General features: G+C 39.7%; 3 protein-coding genes across 3 annotated transcripts; 2 read left to right on the plus strand and 1 right to left on the minus strand.

Annotated features, from left to right (window-relative positions):
• Positions 1–15,286: 15,286 nt before the first annotated feature.
• Positions 15,287–16,861, minus strand: K441DRAFT_705934 (uncharacterized protein). The gene is made up of 7 exons (XM_067653627.1): positions 16,697–16,861; positions 16,392–16,546; positions 15,999–16,192; positions 15,876–15,945; positions 15,736–15,837; positions 15,511–15,607; positions 15,287–15,414 (listed from the first exon to the last, which is right to left on the minus strand). The coding sequence occupies exons 1-7, from the start codon at positions 16,848–16,850 to the stop codon at positions 15,332–15,334; spliced, it is 855 nt and encodes a 284-aa protein (XP_067503565.1). The 5' UTR covers positions 16,851–16,861; the 3' UTR covers positions 15,287–15,331.
• Positions 16,862–18,039: 1,178 nt separating this feature from the next.
• K441DRAFT_563148 (uncharacterized protein) lies at positions 18,040–19,867 on the plus strand (the record flags this gene model as incomplete). The annotated part of the gene is made up of 5 exons (XM_067643593.1): positions 18,040–18,474; positions 18,552–18,987; positions 19,044–19,323; positions 19,373–19,479; positions 19,563–19,867. The coding sequence occupies 5 exons, from the start codon at positions 18,040–18,042 to the stop codon at positions 19,865–19,867; spliced, it is 1,563 nt and encodes a 520-aa protein (XP_067503566.1).
• A 334-nt stretch (positions 19,868–20,201) lies between these two features.
• K441DRAFT_696876 (guanylate kinase) lies at positions 20,202–21,276 on the plus strand (the record flags this gene model as incomplete). The annotated part of the gene is made up of 2 exons (XM_067652934.1): positions 20,202–20,833; positions 20,998–21,276. The coding sequence occupies exons 1-2, from the start codon at positions 20,468–20,470 to the stop codon at positions 21,274–21,276; spliced, it is 645 nt and encodes a 214-aa protein (XP_067503567.1). The 5' UTR covers positions 20,202–20,467.
• Between the last annotated feature and the right edge of the window lie 492 nt (positions 21,277–21,768).

Consider the following 21,768-nt stretch of genomic DNA (forward strand, 5'->3'; position numbering starts at 1 on the left):
CTCATTTGGCGGCGTCCACTTGGCTAATCCGTCTTAAAAAGGTGCGTAAGAAGGTTTGTTTTAAGGAGTAGAAACTTATAAAATAAGGTCTATAGGAACTAGGTAATAAAAGAACGGATTCTCCTTTAATAGAGAAGGAAATAGATCTAAGTAGTTCGGCAACTGCTCTTTTTAGGTCCCCCTTAGGTAACTTATTCTTTAATAATCCTTTTTTATTAATGCTGCCTAACCTAATCTCTTTTGATACTCCTATACCTTTTCTATAGCATTTTTTAGATTCTCTAGTAGCTCCTAGGTAGTCTTAGTATAGCCTATCTACTTAACCTCGTACTATATTTTATTGTTAATATCCTTATAATTAACAATCTTCAAAACTTACTATTTGTCTTCCTCCTATTCTCTATACGTGTCTACTTTATAAACCAGTAGCTTAATATCCCTATATACTGGCTCTAGCATTACAATATACTATATAGGGTAGATCTTTATTTTAGCTAGTAGGTCTAACTTAAATATAATTAATAAAATCCTTTATATAATTTTAAAAGGTCCTAGTCTAACGTAGTCCAACTTCTTACTTAGTCGTCAACTCTTAAAATTTTTGTATAGTAGCTATACTTTATCTCCCTCCTTAAGATCTAGTCCCTTAGATCTCTTAGTATTATAGTACTTTTTCATTCTTTCTTATACTTTCTTTACTAATTCTACAAGGTCTGTATAAAAATTCTTTAAATTCTTTATTTTCTCTTTAGCTGTACTACTTGTTTTCTTTGCTTATTATAGTAACAACAATATTCTTAGCTTATATCCGTAATTTGCCTTAAATGGTAATATACCTATTCCTTCTTAAGGTGTTATATTATATATAAATTATATAACTGGTAATAGTAATACCTAATTATTCTATACATAATTAATATAATACCTTAGATACTGCTCTAGCGTCTAATTTAATCTTTCCGTTTAGCCATCTGTCTGTAAATAATATACGGTAGAAGTTACTGCTTAAACTCCTTACTCTACTAAGAACACTTCCTAGAATACTACTATAAATCTTAAATCTCTATCCGATATAATCTTGCTTAGTACTCCATGTCTTATAAATACTTCTTTAACATAGATTCTAGTAATATCTTCCGCTAAGATTTCTTCTATACATGCTATAAAGTATCCCTACTTTATAAGCTTATCTACTATTACTAAGATTGCGTTATAATCTTATCCAGTAATAGGATCTTTTAATTTTAGTAACTTAATAATAAAGTCCTATAATATAACCTCCTATAGTCTCTCTAGTATTTTAATAGGTTATAGCCCTCTATATAGCTTATGCCTTATTAGTTTATTCCTTTAGTAATCTAAATATTCCCTTATAACTTTTCTAGCTATTCTCCAAATTCTATCAATAATATACTCCTCTTAGAGTCTTAACACTAAGCCTATAGCTCCATTATGTCCTTAAGTTAGTCCCTTATAGAAGTTTTCCATAAACTATTCTGCTATGCCTCTTAGGATATACTTTACTTCCCGATTTTTGTATATATCCGCCTATAAATCTTCTAGCTATACTTTTAGAATTCTTTATACCTAAAAGCTTTTCAATATCTTGTAGATTTTCTCTAGTTTATCGTTTTCCTAAGTTACTGCAATTTTTGGATAATTATACTTAATTAATCCGTTTATATCTTTTCGCAATAAAGCCCTTAATGGCTTTTCCTTATTTTGTAGTTTAGCTTTACGGCTTAGAGCATCTACCCGCGTATTATCTGTACCTTTAGTATACTAAATCTTAAAATAGTATTCCGTAAGTATCTCTGCCCATCTAACCTATCTTTAGTTAAGTTCCTTTGTCATTAGGAATCCTGTTAGGTTCTTATAATCCATCTTAACTATAAATAGTTTCTCTATACCTTGCAAGAATGCTCTCTATTCCTTTAATACTGCAACTATACCTAATAACTCCTTATTATAGATGTTATAGTTTAACTCTAGTAGTGTTATCTTCCGACTATAGTATGCTACTAGGTGCTATCTATTTTAATGCCTTTGTATAAAGTACGCCCCTAGTGTATAGTTTAATATATTTATCTTTACAACCGTCTTTAGTCCTAGTTAATAGATCTTAAGAACTAGCTCCTAGGTAAATAACTCTTTAACTTTCTTAAAGAGTTCTTTTTACTCCTCTCCCTATGCCTATAATTCTTCTTTCTTTATTAACCGCGTAAATAACTTAATATCCTTTAACTACTACGCTATAAACCTTCTATAGTAATTGCAAAACCCTAGGAATAATCTTAATTATATAATGTTTTCTAGTTCCTACCAATTTACTATAGCCTTAATCTTCTTTAGATCTATACTAAGTTGGCCTAGTTTAATAATAAATTTAACAAAATCGGTCTTTCTGGTGAAGAACTTATATTTCTTAATTGCTACTGGCATCTATTCCTCCTATAGTCTCTTTAAGACCTATTCAATGTATTCTCTATATTCTTTATCTATCATTAAGTAGATAATAATATTGTTAAGATATATTATAATAAATTTATCTAAGTATTCTCCTAATATATTGTTAATACGCTTCTAGAACATTACTAGTGTATTTATAAGCCCGAATTATATAACTAATAGTTTATATAGTCCTTCCTTTAACCTAAAGGCTGCCTTTTATTTGTTGCCTTCCTTAATCCTAATCTAATGGTACGCCTATCTTAGATTTATCTTTATAAAGATTTACGCATTGCCTATTCTATTTTAGATTTCGCTAATTAAGGGTAAAGGATACCTATCCTTTCTAGTAATGCTGTTTAACTATCTATAGTTAATACACAGCCTTAATTTACTATTTTTCTTTAGTATAAATAGTACTGGATAACCTGCTAATAACTGCGATAGTCTAATATATCCCTTTTATAGATTTTCCTAGATAAACTCTTTTAACGCTCTACCTTCTTCTTTAGTAAGCTTATAGATTGGAAAGAACTTTGGACTTATTCCTAGTTCTAACTCTATCTTATAGTCCCATGCTGCATATTTTGATAGCTTTTCACTCTTTAGTAACTATAGTTTCTTGCCATACTTATGGTATCTCTTTAGTACGTAACTTAGTCCTTTTTCTATTTCTTTATAGATTGCTTCTACTTAGTACTATACCATTTTAGTTTATTATTACATCTTATGGCGTTAAGTATCCCTTATATTGACCTAACCTATAATCTAATTAATCCTTAGATTATATTTCTGTAACTAAGGTATACCTAGTACTGCCTCGTCCCGTCCTAATAGTAGGATATTAAAAGATATCTTAATTTGTCTCCCTTTAATAGTTATCTAAATAGGTCCTGTTTTAAGACTAATAATCCCTCCTCTATAGGTTATTAGATCTCCTAAAATTGTAACTAATAGGTAAGGTTACTCCTTTTATCTATAAGGTAGTCCTATTCTCTTAACTACTACTAGTGAAATATAGTTTCGCGTTGCTCCACTATCTATTAGCGCTTTAAATTGCTAATCTTACTACTTAATCCGTAAATTTAGGTATTATCCTTAAATTCCTTTAAGGGTCTAAGGCTCTACCACTAGCTCCCTTTAGTTCTATAGGCCTCTATTTTTCCTAACTATTAGCTGCTTAATCCTAGTGCACTTAGCTCACTCTTTAGCTAATGCCTAGTTTACTTTTTATCTTTAATATACTATAGACACGTGTTTTCTGGGCATTTCTACTACTATTGTTTGTCTAAGCATTTTTTTATAAGAAATCTTTTTAATTAAAGTACTAAACTTCCTTCCTCTTAGACCTCTGCTAGATGCTATCTATATATATATTTAGCATTCTTATACTATTGCTCGTCTATTATCTAGTATATCCTTTTAGGGTATTTCTAATTCTTTTCCTTTGGATTCTTATACATTTCGTATATATTATCTACGCACGTAATCTATAATAATATGTAGTATACTGGGTGCTTTAGGTCAACTTTTAGCTCATCTTCGTCTCTAAGTTTAAACCTATGTCGTGCTGATTTAAACGTTATGGCTTTACTTATAGGTACTAAAATGCGTCTCTTACTTTTCTAGTCCTCTAAACATTCCTCTAGGTCCTTTAATGTTATAATTAAGGCTCCTTTAATATGCGTTATAGCCTTTTCTATAATTAGGTGGTCTTAGATAACTTTTTTATTTAACTATATATAGAAATCTTCCTACTTATTATTGTGCCTTTACTTATACCACTTTTAATATAGCTGCTAAAGTGTATATGGTCTGTCCGTAAGGAAGTATCTTCTTATTACTATATTATAACAGCCCTTTATATATTGTTTTTTGAACCTAGTTAAAATCCCTAAATCCTCTTCATTTTCTAGTTTAGTAAGCCATTTAGCTCTTAGTGTGCCTACTCTTAGCCTATTAGTAATTCTTTGTACTAGTGCTCTGTCCTTTATACGTCCTAATATACTAGATCTTTTATCTAGTTTCTGTTCTTATTATGCGATAATTCTTTACCTAAACTCTTCTATAGTTTCTTTTAGTTTATATCTTACGCTTTAATCCTTAAAGTCGTCCTACTTTTTAATCCTAGTATTGAACTTTTAATCTTTAGGCTAAACACTGCGTTCCCCTAGTAATTCTTCTAGGTCTATATATCTGTCTCCTAGTTTAACTACTGTTTATTTTATAGATTCTCTAATTTATAAAGAAGCTTCTTACCCCTTACCTATAGGTGTCCTTATTTATACTTCAAAATCTTAGTCCCTTAAATTCTTTAATCCTAAGCTTGCTTCTAACTTAAGCTTAGCTCCCGCCTTAATTTAATTAGGTATCTATAGTGTTCTCATCTCATCTTAAGAGTCTTAAATCTCACTTATCTTATCTTAAAAATCTTATACCGTGGGAAACTCTTGTCCTAAGCTTATTTATATGTTTCTAAACTAAGCTACTACCCTGCTTTATCGGTTTTCGTTTATTATAGGTCCTTAGGTATACCTTATCTTGTTTTAAAAGTCTTAGTCGTCTTTTATCTCATCTTAAGAGTCTTAAGCCTTTAGCCTTTTCCTTTATTAAGTGCCGAAGTGGTTCGCTATTCTACTTCTCTTATATCTTATAAAGCGATAGACGTTGTATCTAATGGGGTTTTGATCCCTACTAATGTTCCCTATTTTATAGTGGAATTATCCTCTACCTCTAGTATAATATCTCTGAGGTCTACTCGCTCCTAGTAAGCGGCCTCTATTACCTTATTGTTACGGAATGTTTCGCCTATGTTAAATTTATTGTCCTTAATATCCGATCTGCGAACTAGTTTATTAGTTCCTCTGTATTTTATAGGTACTAGCTCCTATAGCTAATAGCTTACGCTGTACTTAGTGTCCTTATAAATTTAGTATGCGTTATTATAATAAAATATAAAACTTTTAATTAAACATTCCTTTGTTTCTTGTAGTATATTATCGTCCCTCTATATATATATATTGTCTACTAATTTTATGCCCTTTACTATATAGTAACTCTACCTACTTCTATAGTCTCTAATGTAATAACCCTATTTTCCGCAATTTATATAAGCTCCTTCTTTAAACCATTTTTCTTATTATAGAGTCCGCCTAAATATCTTCTACTATTAAGATCCCTAATTTAGCCTCTACTCCTTAGACCTCTAATTACTTAATCCTTATCCTCTAGGTTTTTATAGTTTGCTCTATTTCTTATAGGCTTTTTTAGTACCACTTAGGTCTATGTCACAGTGCTGCAATAAAGTAGACTAAATAACTACGTTGTAGTATAAAGAGGGGAAGAAGGTGGAAAGGGGGTATTGTATATAAATAGTAGGGCCGGCCGCCAAGTCGCTAGTGGTAGGCTAGCTAACAGTAGGGAACAGTACGAGACAGTATAAAACAGTATGCGTCAGGTCAGTGCCGTAACAGTACTCCTCTCCCCCAGACGGTTTGGTCCCTAAACCAAATAGATAACTTAAAAATAGGCAGTGTATAGGGTTGCCTATTTTCTATCGCAAAGATATTAGTTCCGCTCACCGCCCTTAACCAAGCTAATGGCAATTTTCCATGCCGGGCATAGAAAATCCTAATTGGTTAGTTCAGTAAGTAAGGTCGGCAGAACTCCACACCGCCACCTAAATCGGTCCGTGTGGCGTTTCTTAGCGAGAATTTGGCCAATTAGATAACTTTAACCGCTGGTTAAAGTTCCATAACATCTCAACCACCACAAATTTTAATACGGTGGTCGGCCGCAACCTTAGCGTAACTTTTCCTTATCTTATGCCCAGTCTGGGGGTCCTGGCTTCTTAGGGTGTTGCTTATAGAAGCGCTATACAGCTTATTTACAACCCTTTAGGTCTTCCTTTAGCTACTAGGTTATATCCTTATAATATTTCCATTTAATCTCATAAGTTAGGCCCTAGGGGTCTTCGTCGTGTATATTAAGGATTTTCTTAAACTCCTATTTGTCTTCTATGTTGCCATTATCGTCTCTCTCTACCACTCATCCTTGTATATTATGGCGCTTTACAGTATTAATATTTGCTTAGCCAGGGATCTTTTTAGTAGCCTAGAGGCGGACCTTAGATATATAAAAGGATTTGTTTACTTAGATATAGTCCGGGAGGTCTACTACGACTACCCCTTAGTATACTGCGAGTACGGGGTATGGGCCGTCCCATTTATTATCCTATTTCTTCTTAGGTCTATTTATCTTTATATTTTCTAAGCTAACTATAACCATATTACCTTTATAGAATAACGCGCTCTCGTCCGTATAGGTATTAGTATTATCTTTATAGCGTTACTGTAAAATCCAGGCTAGGGCCTTAAGCTATATTAATATCCGCTTAAAGCGGTTGGCCATAGAGTCTACGCGAAAGAACTCCTTCTTTACTTATACTAATAGTATTAGTAGGCGGGGGCTAGCAGGCTCAATTCCGAGGCAAAGGTTAAAGCCATGGTTTATAAAAAACGGGGAGATGCCTATACTCTTATTAACTTAGTTATTTATAGCAAACTTAGCGAGCGGCAGGTAGTTAACCTAGTCGTCCTATATAAAGCTAACAAAAGCATAAAGGTATTTATTTACGGCGGCGTTAATAATTTTAGTTTAGCCGTCCGTTTCTAGGTGCTAGGCTAAGCTTAGTCGCAAGATTATCTTAAGGCGTTTACTTAGTCATCGCCAGAAGTCGCTAACAAATTATATGCCGTAATTAAAGATAATCGTACTTGGTGCACCGTGGAGCTTATATACGTTGTTAACAAAGCCATTAACTAACTCCTCTATTAAGAGTCCTGTTACTAGAACAAGGTATTACATTTTAGTTAGGCGGTCTATAATAACAAGGATATATTTATATACCTTACCATAGCGTTAGTATACTGGCAGCGTTATAATATAGTTAATTAAGATATCGGTCTATAGGCGGGCGGGTAATTCTAGTAGCTTTAGGAAACCGGGCGGGGCAAAACGGGGGGTCTTAGTGTAAAAGTATAGGGTATAGTTTTTAACGAAGGTAGCCGTAAACTAGGAGATTCTTAGCTACCAGTATATTTAGTTTAAGAGGTTAAGAGTTTTAACCTAGCCGGGGTAACTAACGGGGCCGCTGCTATAAAAGCGATGGGTAACTTCTAGGCGGAGGTCTAGGGCGTTAAGGACGAAGAGATGTTAGCGGAAGTAGATCTGTTCGTTAACGATACTACATTCTAACTTATCGCAACGGAGTAATTTCCTAATTTTCTTTAGCTAACGGCGACTTTCTAATTACGTAGGGCTGCCATTATATCTCTTACAAGTTCGTTCTCCTAGTATCCTAACCAGATTAACTCGTTTAGTAACTTTTTAGCTATTTTAGGGTCTAGAGCGGCTATAAACTCTATGTCGTTAGAGTTACAGAACTCGTATAGTAATTTTTCTAAGATTATAGGGTTAACTTTCTAGGGCGGTATAACGACTTAGGCTTAGTAGCGGAGGTATTCGTTATTAGCGTCCTTAGGCCTTATTCCTAGTAGCTAGCTTAGGGCGTTAGGGAGCGTGGCTTTACTGCTAGGTCTATATATAATTACAAAGTTAAACTATAAAAGGAACTCTGCCCACTAGACTTAGCGCTAGTTTAGCTACTTAGTAGTTATAAACGTCTATAGGTTTTTATAGTTGGTAATAATTTTAAACGGCTTCTTAGTCCCTTATAGCTTAGGACGCTATTCTTTTAAAGCCTTAATAATAGCTAGGAGTTCTTTATCGTAGATTTTATAGTTATATTCTAGCGCGGAGTGCTTTACAGAAAAGAATGCGACCAGTCTTAATTTTCCATTATTATTATACTGGGAAAGGACTCCGCCGGAAGCCTAATTTAATACATCTATCTCTACCACTGTTTTCTTCGTATAGTTATAGTATGCTAGTACTAGTGCTAAAGTAAAGGCTCCCTTAAGGGCCTTAAACGATTTGGCTTATTCTAATCCCTATAGCCATCCGATATCCTTCTTTAGAAGTTTTATTATAGGTATAGTAATGGCAGAGTAGCCTTAGATAAATCGTTAGTAGAAGTTCGCAAAGCCGAGAAATTGTTATAGTTCTTTAATTAATATTAGGTCCTTCTATTCCTATAAGGCCTGTATCTTCTTAGGGTCCATAGTTATACTATTAGTTAAAATAATTAAGCCAAGGTATTTTATTTTAGTAGAGTAAAACTTAAACTTATTAATATTAATCTAAAGTCCAACATTACCAAGTCTTTAGATGACTTTATTTACATACTTAGTATACTCGGCGCGTATTTTAAAAAAGATAAGAACGTTATTAAGGTAGGCAGTACAGTAGTTATTAAGGGCGTTATATAGAATATAGTTAATATAGTTCTGGAACGTAATAGGTGCGTTATAGAGGCTAAATAGTATAACTAGTATCTCATAGAGTCCAAACCGGGTAATAAATACTATAAGCCACTTATAGCCCTCCGTAATCCGGATCCGGTTAAACGCAGTAATTATATTAAGTTTAGTAAAGTACTTAGCGCCATAAAGTGCGTTAAGTATCTCGCGGATTAGTAGCAGTGGGTATCAATTCTTAATAGTAACTGTGTTTAGGCCTCGGTAGTTATAGTAGATTTATACACCACCGCCAGGCTTAGCAGTGAGGAGGAGTAGTACGGCAGTTAGTAAGGTCGATTCGCGGATAAAACCCTTATCCAGTATTTTATTAATCCACTTCTTTACATACCTAAGTTTAGCAGGTAAGAGTGGTCTATTTTTATAGTATAGGGCCTAGTTTTTAAGGGTGATCTCAATTTTATAGTCCTATGGTTAGTAAGGGGGCAGCTTATCTGCGTTCTTAGGGAGGAAGTGCTTAATATATTTACTAAACTCCTTTAGTAGGCGTTATAGAATGTCTTCGCGGGTCAATCCTAGTTTGCCTTTTAGGAATTTTTTAACATTAGTGTCGACTATCTTCCGACGTAAAAGCTCGGGTTTAGTTTTTAAATTTGTCTTAAGAAAGTTATAGAAATAGGGGGGGAACGCTTTATAGGCTTCCTTTATTATATAGTCGCCTTCCACTAGCCAGCGGAAAGACATTTCTAATAGGTTCGGTACTTTTATTAGGCCTATAGGCAGCTCTTTAAGCAGCTATTAGTACTTATCTTATTTAACTAGTTCTACTAGCTCCGCTATATAAATCCTTATCACCTTTACGTCTTTTTACTTATAGAACTGGGTAAAATTAATAGTATGGGTGCATTTAATATCGTCTAGGTTAGGGCGTATCTAGCTCTCTGGTGTTATAGCTAGGCTAGCACGGCTTAGTCGGCCTAGGGGGGCGGAAATAAGGCGGCGGCCCTATACGGTACGCGCGGGAGATAGGTGTAAGGTTAGGCGTTACAGTGGCGCGGTTTCTATTATCCGGGTCTCAGTAGTTCCATAGCCAGTCCTTACTATAACGCGAGCTATAGTGTATGTATATGGCATATAGCTTAGTTTTAGGTGTTAGGCTAGGCAGCCGGGGTTTAAATAGTGCCTAGGTTAGGGTTAGTTTCTTAGTAGTAGCGGCGCGAAGCGGACCTTCTTCCTTAGTCTCAGCAGGGCTAGCTAGCCCATTATTTTAGTCTTAAGTGCTAGGTTAGTCCAGTCTTCTACTATCTCATTTCTTTACAGCTATATAGGCTCCCCTTTATTAGGAACGTCTTTTACTATTAGGGCTTTATATATAGTCCTAGGCACTAGGCTTAGTAGTACTAAGTGTCCACATAGGGCGTCCCTACTAACGTCAGCTATCCCCCACAGGAGGTAGTGCCTAGAGTAGTAGTCTAAGTTAAAGCGGATCTTAAGTTTCCTAAAGCTAGGACGGGGCTTATGCTTCTAAAGCTAGGGCATACCTAGGATAATTAGGGTAGTAGGCGAGAGTTTAATAACAAAAAAGAGTATGGCTTTAGTATAGAGGCCAATTAATATTTAGGCAGTAAAGTAGTCCGTAACAAGCGAAGTTAGAATACTATCTGCGAGGCGCAGTGGCCTAGGTGCCAGCAGCTTCTTAATTATAACGTTATACTTTCTTATAATAGACTCTACGTCGGTAAATACTATTATAGTACTACCGGAGTCCACTAAGCTTACTATATTAATATAAACTTAGGGGTATAGGTTACGTAATAAGGAGAGTTAGGTTTAAACAAGGATTAATTTCTTATTACTATTTACTAATCTAAGATTAAGTAGCAGTTTACTAATAAAAAGGATTAATTAATCTAGTAATAGGGACCTAATCTTCTCGTCTTCCTCCTTATATAGTTTAAACCCTTGGGCGTAACTTAGTCTAAGGGTCTGCCTTTTAACGACTAGGGTACGGGGCTATCTTAGCGGGGCGGTCCAGTGTCCGTCTGGCTAGCGGTATCTATTTCTATTTTGGTCGGGGTATAGGAAGATAATACCTCGCCAACGACGTAGCTGTGTTTATATTCGCTAGCACAAAGTCGCTAATACTAGGCGTTGTTAACGGGTTGGGCTCCTATATAGGGTATAGTTTAGAGTAACTAAGCTATAGGGTTAAAGGGGGGGGGTTATCCGCCGCGGCTATAATAGGCTCCGCGGTCGCCGCGTCTATAATAGACTCTACAGTCGCCACATCCGCGGTTATTTATTCGCGTTATTTAACAGGGTAGCATTAGGACTGGGTTTACTATCTTAGTAGGGTTATAGGCATTTTTCTAGTGGCCGGGTAGGCCATAGGCAAGGTACAGTCTATTATTAATATAGCGCTTACGCTCCATATCTAAGATTCTATTAAGGTCTATAGGTTTTTTAGTTATTGCTAGGGTTAGGGTTAACATAGGGGCAGGGGCTTAGGTAGGTAGGCGGTAGTTAGCGTTCTTCTTAAGGTTGGCTCGGTATATATAGTTCGCGAGGTTCTTAGCGAATATATCCATCTACTTACTCTAACCTATATAGTCGCTATTGTTAATTTTATGGGCCAGTCTAAGTACTAGCTCTTCCATCTTCGGAGAAATAAACTTTTAAAGTAGGTTCACCTTCTATTCGTCTATCTTTTTAGCGCGGACCATTAGCTTATTAAGCTCTCCCTTCCAGGACTAGTAATTACGCTCGCCTTAGGGGAAATGGTTAAGCTTATTTTTTATAACCTAGGTTATATTAAGGACCTCATAGTAGGCAGTAAGGTCTTTAAGCATATCTTCCTTAATAGGCTATTTCCACGCAGATATGTTGTTTAGGTTCTCGTGTATAAGCTTTAGGCCCTACTTAATAAACTTATAGGCCTTATTCTTTAGCATGTCTAAGATATAAAGGATCTGGGACTAAACTATATTAAAGTAATCCTAGTCCCGGTTAAAGACTCCCTTAATCTTAATATGCCAGGTTTTAAAATTAGCTTATTATTCTAGCGGGATACCTTTTCTACTAAATATTGGCGGGTCTTTAGATCTCCGTTTTTTCTACTAGGTTACTACCGTTGTTATAGGGGTTAATTATTTTAGAATGGTAATAGTCTCTACCTAGGAGTTGATAGTTCCTATCTAGGAAGCGATAAGGGCACTAAGGTTTTCGTTAGCTTTCTTATTAGCGGTATTTATATTATATATACACTATAGTCCTACTTTAATATTATTAAGGAACTTATTAGTATAGTTAATAAGGGTAAGGTAAGCTTTACTAGGCTTAAAGGTCTTAGGGTATAGTAGGGAGCGGCGGATTATCCACACGATATTAGGGTATGTCTCTATAAATAGGTCTACAAAAACGTTGCGGGGGTTTTAGGTTTCGGCCATTTCGGCGTCATTAGTGTCGCCTATCTAGGCGCTAGGTAAAAACTAAGGATTATTCTAGGACTGTGCTAGGGACATATTGGTTTCAGCAGAGGCGCGTATAGGTCGCGATTGCTCTAGGGCGGAGGTTAATTAGCTAGGGTACGGGGAATTAGTGATCGCGATAGGGCGCAAATTAAAGATACTACAAACTGTTACAGTGCTGCAATAAAGTAGATTAAATAACTACGTTATAATATAAAGAGGGGAAGAAGGTAGAAAGGGGGTATTGTATATAAATAGTAGGGCCGGCCGCTAAGTCGCTAGTGGTGGGCTAGCTAACAGTAGGGAACAGTACGAGACAGTATGAAACAGTATACGTCAGGTTAGTGCCGTGACAGTCTATTAGCTCTACGCTATACTATATTTTCTAACTTAGCTTTAGTTATTGCATACTTTACGCTTTATATAACTATAGAACTCTATCCTAGCCTTTCTTAGCCTGTTCCCTTTAGAAGATCCTATTATTAATCTTAATCGCTTAATCTATTAATTCCCTTAGGGTGTCCATATCTTCTATTAGAATAATTATATCCTAGACTTTAGCCTTAAGTCCTTATTTATACTATGCTATAAGCGCCCTATTATTCCACTCTATTTATATTGCTAGTATCTAGAACTATATTATATACTTAATTACTAAAGTTTGTTATACAAGGTTCTGGAGTTTTCTTTCCGCTATAGTTATTTCTTCTAGGTCTCTAAATATCTGCGTAAGTCGTTCTATAAATCCCTTCTAGCTTAAGAATATAAATCGCACGTCTTAGTTAGTGGTTGTTATTCCATTTACCTATATCTCTATAAGGTAAGGTTTAAACTACTTAAGTGCTTTTCCTAATAAGAATAGTCCTGCGTAGGCTATCCGATCTACAGGTATAGGTAACTTTACTCCTTCTTATAAGACCTTAAAGTGCATCTACGTAAGGAATCCTTTAAGCTTTAACCTTTCTCCTATAAATCTCTTAATTAATAGTAGCTTAATCTTTACTACTCCTATCCCATTAAGTCTTTCTTCTAATACTATATAGTTAGCTATTAGTTGGTTAACTATTTCTTATAGTTATCTAACCGTTATAGGTTGCTATAAGTTAGTATCTACTATACTAGTATTACCTCCTGTCCTTAAAGTAGTTGCTGCCGTCAATAGCGTTATAGTGGCTGCTTTTAGTGGTATATTATTTAACTTCTTATATTAATACTATAACTAGGTAGTAATTATGTAACGGAACCTTATAGCAAGAACTACAATAAGCTCGTTATTAGGCTAGGTGTATAGAAAATATAAATATAAAAGTTAACAACGTAATAATAACTGGTGGAGTAGTTGCCTAATAGATTAACTCTAATTGTATTCTAAGAATTACTATAAGGAAGGAACTATCTAGGTAGGGACTAAGGGTCCTTAAATATATAACCGTACTCCTATAAAATCCTTCTTATATATAATATACGCGTGCTCTATCTACTTTGTCGCAGATTATATAGATTATATAGATTATATAGATCATATTATGTGACCTTAGTTACCATTCCTCGTCATATGGTTCTATCGGCTCCATTCTGGACCGTGCTTAAATCAACTAACTAGCTTCTTCCGTCTTTTCTCTAAGTAGTCGTAACATCGTACTTAAAGCGTCCGTAACACCTTATATATAAATGCAATTCTAATTTAAAGCCGTAGATCTCTAAATACAATTATAAGTAACCTATATTACTCGTATAAGGTAGAGAGCTAATTAACGCTAGCCCTGCAAGGCCTATACGGCGACTCCGCGTTGTCTAATAGGCCCTCGCCCCTTTACTAAGTATCGGAGTCTCCTAGGGTTCTGTGGTGGGTGCTATAGAAATTATAAGTAGCGGGATTATAGAGCTTAATGTTTGTTATATAATAAAAATTCTTAGCCTATAGCGACGGTAGCAAGAGCACTAGAGGGTAAGAATCGGATTATAGAATTAAAGGATAATAAGGAATAGATAAAAGTTACTAAATTCAATCTCCTCTCTTTTTTATTACTTTTATTTTATTTTATAGTATCTTATATAAGGAGAAGCATAAATAGAAAGGGTAAAAAGGAGATACCTAATTAGTAGGGAAGCTAAGGACGTTAGTAGATTACTCGCTTATTTAGTAGCGGATCAAAAAAGATTAATTGATATGATATGATATGATACGATCTCGCGTATCGTATCGATAACGATCGTTTGGATTTTACCCAACCCTGAATCCCATCTAGTCCTGGTGCTGTGTTGTTTAAAAGGCGGCTAATAGTTCTGGCCATTTCCTCTGTTATCATGTCGCTGTCGACCCTCAGGCGAGTCACCGGTGTTTCACCCGTGATGTCGCTAAGGTCTGCTGGAGCCGGTTAGGGGAAGCTTAATTAATTAAAGAGTATTTATAATCTGGGATAAATCTACTTTAGAGCTTATTTTTTCATATAATATAAAAGGAGAGCTTTAGCTTATAATTATTAATATAGGAATGCCAAGCCGCTAATCTAATATTTGGAATTAGATTATAATTAGATTGCGAACCGACAATCCAATCACAATCCAATCGATAATCTTATCTGATTGCAATCAGTTTGATCGTTTACAACCCTGCAAGACGGCAAGGGCCAAGCAACCACTCCACCAGTCCTTCCCACAAGATTGAAAGCCGCGGAAAAGGCGCAAAGCCTCGATTAAGGTAGCTCAAAAGAGCATGAGGAACTGAAGGACCGAGGTTCATAGTCTTAGATTGTAATGCGATAAGACAGATAATTCAGCGAGTTGGGGCACGAAAAATAGTATCAAATGGTGTGAGAAATTATTCCAACTAAGCACATCTCCTTTGACACCCATTCAACTTCCACTATCACTAATCTCACAAGAGATCAAAGCGAATTATTTAGCTGATGGATTCTAGTGACTTCAACAATCATTGCTCACCATTTACACTGTTCTGTCTATTCCCCAGGTCTTACTGATCCGTTCTCACTTCCTTACTCATCATTACTCACCAATGGTCTATCGCCTAACGCTAGGCTATGGCACCTCTTCGATACTCTTGACGCTAACCTCCTTCCTTCCATTCAGCTTCCTCTTCAGCGCGCTACTCTGAGGATACACTACACCCCAAAAAAAAATTAGCAAGCTCCTTCGTCAACAAGATCACAACTTTCCAGCGCTCTGCCTAAACTTGTCGCTCAGAATGAAGCACCTACCAACTCTCCTCAATCGATTCGGCCCGCCTAGCGGTTGAAGAGACTGCAGACCATGCCACGGGTTGGCTCTCATATGGTCCTCCCAAAAGGCCTTGCGCTCATATTGAAAGAATCCTGCTTCGGAATGGCAAGGTGTGCGACGGCCTGTCACGGATACGTTTTAGGATCCCATACCTTCCCCGCATACCCAACTGGCTAGTCATCCAGATTCTCGCAGAGCTGCACTTGGAAGAGATATTCAGCTTCATGCGCGGTATGAAAATTCTGCAGCCAGAGACGTAGAATGCCGTCGCCGTGATCTAGTTTCACGGTCTCCTCATAGAGCATCTCTGTGTCTCCGAGGTCGGCACAAGGCAGTATTTCACCGCATAGTCCCCAAAGCGGTAAGCTGTCTGGCTGTGCTGCCGCGTACTCTCCAGGTGCATGTTCCGCAAGCTGTTGCGCACCTTCTGCAGTTCGGTGTCTGGCCGTTTTCGAGATGTTTGTACAGGTCTTTCTGGTCGCTAGCGTACTTGATCCACAGGCGGATGATTTCTCTGGTGGTTTTGGTGTCCGCCAGGTCTACTGCTGGAGTTGAATTGAATTCAATATCCTGTGTTGGGTAAGATGCGCCTGTTCCGGACATGTCGCCAGTCACATTGAAGGGTTTCATAGCAAAACCACGAGGTTGGGTGATGCGGTCCTAGACTTGAATATCAGACAGCCATAGCCATTCCTAGTTAGGACAGCTATGCAAGCTTTTCTGAATAGCCATTCCTGAAGTTTCTCCTACCACTTTCTTAACCCCGCGTACAGTAAAGGATAGTTTTGTGATGCCCGGCTTAGCTGTTTTTTTGGTGTGGTGGATAGGGAAAAGGAATCAAAACTGGCGAGGCACCTACATCAAGACCCGGATCCCTAGGCTCGGAGCTATACCGACACACGCACGGATATTCGCCGCCTTTGGAAAAGAGCTCCGTTTGTTTCAAATGCCTAGGAAGGTCATCAGGGACCATAAATTTGCCTTTTACGGTACCTTGGGTTCGGGCATGTATGCCTGGGAAGCGTCAGCACGTTAACTTTAACAGAGATTTAAGAACCGTGTAGAACAAGGAAAGATCCCCTGAATTTGATTTCAAGTAAGCATTCGAGATCCTGGGTTCTTTAGAGGAACAATAGCATCACAAAGAGGAAAAAAGCATCTCACCTCCGTACGCATACCGAGCTTTATTATAATGTGTTCGTTGGATGGCATTGATCATATCCGCCACGGCCTGAATGTCACCAGCTTCGCTAGGAGGGATCTTTTCGGCGCCTGGAGCATCCCAGTGGATGTAGCTTCGGCTGGTAATGTCTGTCATTGTTCAAAGATGGGTATGGATATTAGTTTGACATAGAGAGGAAGCTCATTTGTAGGGTTCGGAGGCTACAAGCGGCTTTATATGAACATAGTGGTGAATTACTGGCTGCGGGGATAGTCTAGATCATGCCGTTGGCTCGCAGTAGGCGCCTTAATGTTGACGGACGATTGTCATGAAGAACTATCTATCGAAGAATTCGACTCTGAGGGCATGGTTTCAGTTCTCAATAGAGAGTATCGGCTACTTTTCTTTAGGTAGAGCTCAAGGAGCAAAGGTCTTTCTAATGTGCATTGATTTCCAGTTGAAACTGAAAGTTGACCTCACAAAGTTCTTTCATCTCGCAATTTTCGTCAATACTAGCGTCAAAAAGAACAATTGGTACTGATACCACCCTACCCACCTTCCCTCGCAATGGTGGCGCCAGACTATTGACGTGAGATCATGGCGTTGAATAGTGCCCTGTCCGGGTAGATGGAGTGGCCAATTCCAAATAGCAAACCGCGGAGGGCATTCCACCATATAGAGTTGAATAACCTATTTCACAAGCAGCTAGCTAAGGATTATTTCCCATTCATTATGAGATCCGATTCATATCTGTCACTAATAAATAATACATGACTTTTCTGCGGGAAGCACCAAGCCCTCAACAAGGGTGCCCCTCGGCGCTACGCCTGTAGCGCATGCCTTATTACGCAAGCCCCAAGCCACTCCGCCGAGTCGAATAATGGCCACGACGCCAAGTTTATATGCCAATTAGACACGCTTTCTACTTCCCCTCGGACCAAACAAACCACTCATTTTACCGTTGCTACTCCGCGACATGTCGGCCGCGGGATCCTCAGACCCGGTGCTAAACTTGTCAGGTACGTATGCCTCTCCACTGCTGCTAGAGCAAGGGTCGACGATGGAGTGAGCGATGAAGCGAGGACCTGAGATTTGGGACGGGCATATGCTGGACTGTGCTGATAATTATTGTGTTTAATAGCTTCGGCCTCGAAATTAAAGAAGAAAAGCAAGAAGAAGAGAGGTGCGGGCAGCAAGCCAGATGGGAATGGCAGCGTCACTGTCAATGGGAATGGCGCCGCAGCTGCATCGGAGGTGGATGTCGAGGATGAGACAGAGCCAGAATCGCTGACTGTATGCCCCACAAACGGATAAACTTAGGGCAGAGGCTTCGGGTGCTGACAAGATGCTCCAGAAGACAATCGCCAACGACACATCGACTGACGACGACGACGTTGACGACGTCCCAGATCCGTCAGACCCTACATCCCCATTATCAAACGGCAATGGCGCACGAAACTCCATCTCTAGTGCCGTTGCTGTTGGCATTGCGCGCAGCCGCAGCAACCAAAGCATCACTCCACCTATTCTGGCCTCAAATACCGACGAGCGGCTAGAAGCGCTAGTTAAGGAGCGGGATAGCCTCCGTATAGAAGTCATAGAACTGCGGAAATCTCTTGAGAATATACAGGAGAAGCACGAGGAAGAGATCACGGGATTGCAAGAGCAGCTGGAGGAGTCGCAAGCCGGCAAGGAGCACTTCGAGACGCAATATAGGAACTTGCTAGGCAGGGTGAATGGAATTAAAGCGTCGCTTGGAGACCGGCTGAAGGCTGATGCTGTATGTGGAGCTGTTCAACCTCACTTCATGAGTTTGGAATCGATTTTCATTGAGGAACTAGTCTAACATGACTGCAGGAGAAATTGGAGCAAGCCCGGTCTCAAATCGAAGATTTAGAGGAACAAAACCACGGTCTTCAGGAAACCAATGAGGCCCTCGCAGTCGACATCTCGAGACTGCGGAGGGAATCCGAATCGCAAGCTTCTGAGATTGCAAACCTTCGTAGCCGCGCCAACCTCTCACAGCAGAATTGGATCAAAGAGCGGGATGAGTTGATCCAACGCGAAGCATTCGCGAGGGAGGAATTTGAGAATGCTAAGCAAATGATGCAAGACTGGGAGGTAGTAGCCATGAATGAAAGGTCGCTAAGGGAGACTCTTGGTGATAGGGTGACGGAGCTTGAGGAACAACTAAGTGCCCAGAGGGAAGCATATGAGAAAGCGGCTAGTGAAAGAGACAGTCAGAGCTTGACCGTAGATGGTTTGCAGAGGGCGTTGCAAGATATACAGGATGGTAAGCTCGTCTCATGAAGGCTTCTATCTAAGGTCATACAATTAACGGGGACGTAGCACGGAAAAGGGAACTTCGCGAGCTGGTAGAGCATTCTCAATCTCAGCTCGAAGAACTCCGCAAGCAGCTGCAGGCAGCCGAGGAGGCGTCTTCCTCATCAAAAGCAGCGCTTGAAGCGACGCAAAAGGAACTTGAGAGGGCATCGCCGTTCGAGAAGGAAGTCAAGGAGAAGAATCTTCTTATCGGAAAACTACGGCATGAGGCTGTGACGCTGAATGATCATCTCACAAAAGCGTTGAGGATATTGAGGAAGGGAAAGCCTGAAGATAATGTTGATAGGTATGTTTTGCCCTCTCTAGCTGTGAAACTCAAGTGCTGAGTTTTACAGGCAAATTGTCACCAACTATCTCCTACACTTCCTTGCTATCGATCGCTCAGATCCGAAGAAGTTTGAAGCACTTCAGCTAATTGCGGCACTGTTGAATTGGAATGACGGTAAATATTTTCTGTCCTATTCTTCTCACTTGGTGTTCCTTAACACTACCTTCTTCTTTTCTTCCGATACTGATGGTCCGTAGAACAACGCGAACAGGCTGGTCTCGCCCGCCCTGGTGCCTCAAACAACTCTCTTCGTATTCCGCTTTCACCATTCCGCCGTACACCCTCCACGCCATCTCTAAACATGGATCATCTCAATGCAACGAACAGCAGTAACAGCAAAGAATCGCTTGCAGAACTGTGGTCAAATTTCCTCGAGCACGAAGCAGCGCAAGAGGGAGCGAACTCAAGAAGAGACAGCCGGGCAACGCCGCCAACAAGTGCTGGTGATGTTGATGCGAAGTCGCGGAGCGATGCCGGCTTAGGCATCACGGAATCGAAGTAGCGAGAACATTGCAGTGTTAGCCTATGTATTATATCTTCTATGGGCCGGTTTCAATGGCATTTGGACAGGATATCAAGGACAGGATACGAAGCTATTATATTTTGGCATCCAGCCGTTCAAGGCTTGGCGGGCTCTATTGAACCGCAGTATCGGTGTTCTCTCATTATTCTATCAGCATATTATGGAGTCGCATAGATGTTTGTTTTCTAGTCATTTAATCTCCATGATTTGGCCCCGTGAACCCCGAGAGAAAGGCACGAGAAGAACCCCTGCTCCCTTTTCAGAAAGGCTAAGATAACCTTAACTCTAAATTTGAGCCCCACGAGCCACCCACACGGCTCTCCACCAAAAACACCCAAAAAACAATGCTTCAATGCCATTGAGCTCCCCACATACTCTCATTCTCACCAAAGCCTTCTCCCGCAACTACTTGAGCAGCTCCAGAACCCTTACCTCAATCCCAGCACTCAAACTTCCAGCCCCGCGCTCCACACTCTCACCGCCATCCCTCCCCTCCAACACCGCTAGCGCTCCCAGCGCACCGCTAGCGCTCCCAGCACACCTCTCCGCCTCCACCGCTCTCGCCATCTCACTACCAAAATGGCTCCCCCACCCATACCCTCTAGCCCAAACCCCATCGACACGGCAGCCCTAGTCTCGCACCGACCGATCGTGATCTCCGGTCCTAGCGGGGCCGGCAAGTCCACGATCCTGAAGCGACTGTTCGCCGAGTTCCCCGACAAGTTCGGGTTCAGCGTGTCGCACACAACGCGGGCGCCGCGGGCCGGCGAAGAGGATGGCCGCGAATACCACTTCACGACCAAGGAGAAGTTCCTGGAGCTGGTGGAGCAAGGGGGGTTTATCGAGCACGCGCAGTTCGGCGGGAATCATTACGGCACCAGCATTCGGGCAGTGGAGGAGATTGCGGAGAGGGGGAGGGTGTGTATTTTGGATATTGAGATGGAGGTTCGTGTGCTCATTTTCTTACATCTCCCTATTTTAAAGAATTTGTACCATTTAGGCTTCTTTACCTGGTCCTCCCACCTAACTGCACTTAATACCCAAGCAGTTTTCCGACCAACCCACCTTCATGCACCTGCTGCGAGCATTGCTAACTCACTCCCCTCCAGGGCGTGAAACAAGTCGCCTCGCACCCGACCTTCCCCCGCCCCCGCTTCCTCTTCCTGACGCCTCCATCCATGGAAGCCCTCGAAGCACGGCTGCGCGGCCGGGCGTCTGATTCCGAAGACGCGATTCAGAAGCGGCTGAAGCAGGCGAAGGTCGAGATGGAGTTCGCCAACAGCGGCGATGCGCCGCACGACAAGGTGGTTGTGAACGAAGACTTGGACACTGCGTATCGTGAGGTTAGGGAGTTTATTGTTGGAAAGGACGGTGGGGCAGAAGCGTAGCAGGTGAAAGAGGACTGGATGAAAGAACTTTAGATGCTAGCATGGGTGGAGAAGGGGATACCACAGGGCATTTTAGTCGGTGCGGGCCGCATAGCACATATACCACTTAGCGTAGATCAGAGGTCAGGATAGAAAAGTCTTTTGCATTATACGATTTTTCGATGCTTCAGATTGCTTATACTTCTGCATTTCCTCCATCTATATTAGAGTTTATCAAAGTGCCACACCAAACGAGGTATACAGGAAATAGACGTCAGCAAACTAGGTTCCATTTTAGTTATTACGACTCTCTCTACGGTTGGGGTAACAAGAAGTGTGATCAGCAAACCAGTCCTGCTGAGACTACGAAAACGCTAACTGCCAAAGAAAACCAAAAAAACTGGAGTCTGGTCAAAACATTCGGAAGTAAAGATAATGGAAGAAGTGACCCTCCAACCCCCCGGACACTAAGCTCCTGCTTAGCCCACCCTGATTTTCGTGTATGTGGCAATT

Source organism: Cenococcum geophilum (assembly GCF_001692895.1).
Source record: "Cenococcum geophilum 1.58 unplaced genomic scaffold K441scaffold_24, whole genome shotgun sequence".
Taxonomy (NCBI): domain Eukaryota; kingdom Fungi; phylum Ascomycota; class Dothideomycetes; order Gloniales; family Gloniaceae; genus Cenococcum; species Cenococcum geophilum.

Excerpts from the sequence above, each read along its gene's own strand:
- K441DRAFT_705934 (XM_067653627.1), bottom strand. The coding sequence starts at position 16,850 with ATGACAGACATTACCAGCCGAAGCTACATCCACTGGGATGCTCCAGGC. Across the intron at positions 15,946-15,998 it reads GCTAGCGACCAGAAAGACCT|CTTGCGGAACATGCACCTGG; the intron begins GTACAAACATCT and ends GGTGCGCAACAG. Across the intron at positions 15,608-15,735 it reads AAGCTGAATATCTCTTCCAA|CGCAAGGCCTTTTGGGAGGA; the intron begins GTGCAGCTCTGC and ends TTTCAATATGAG.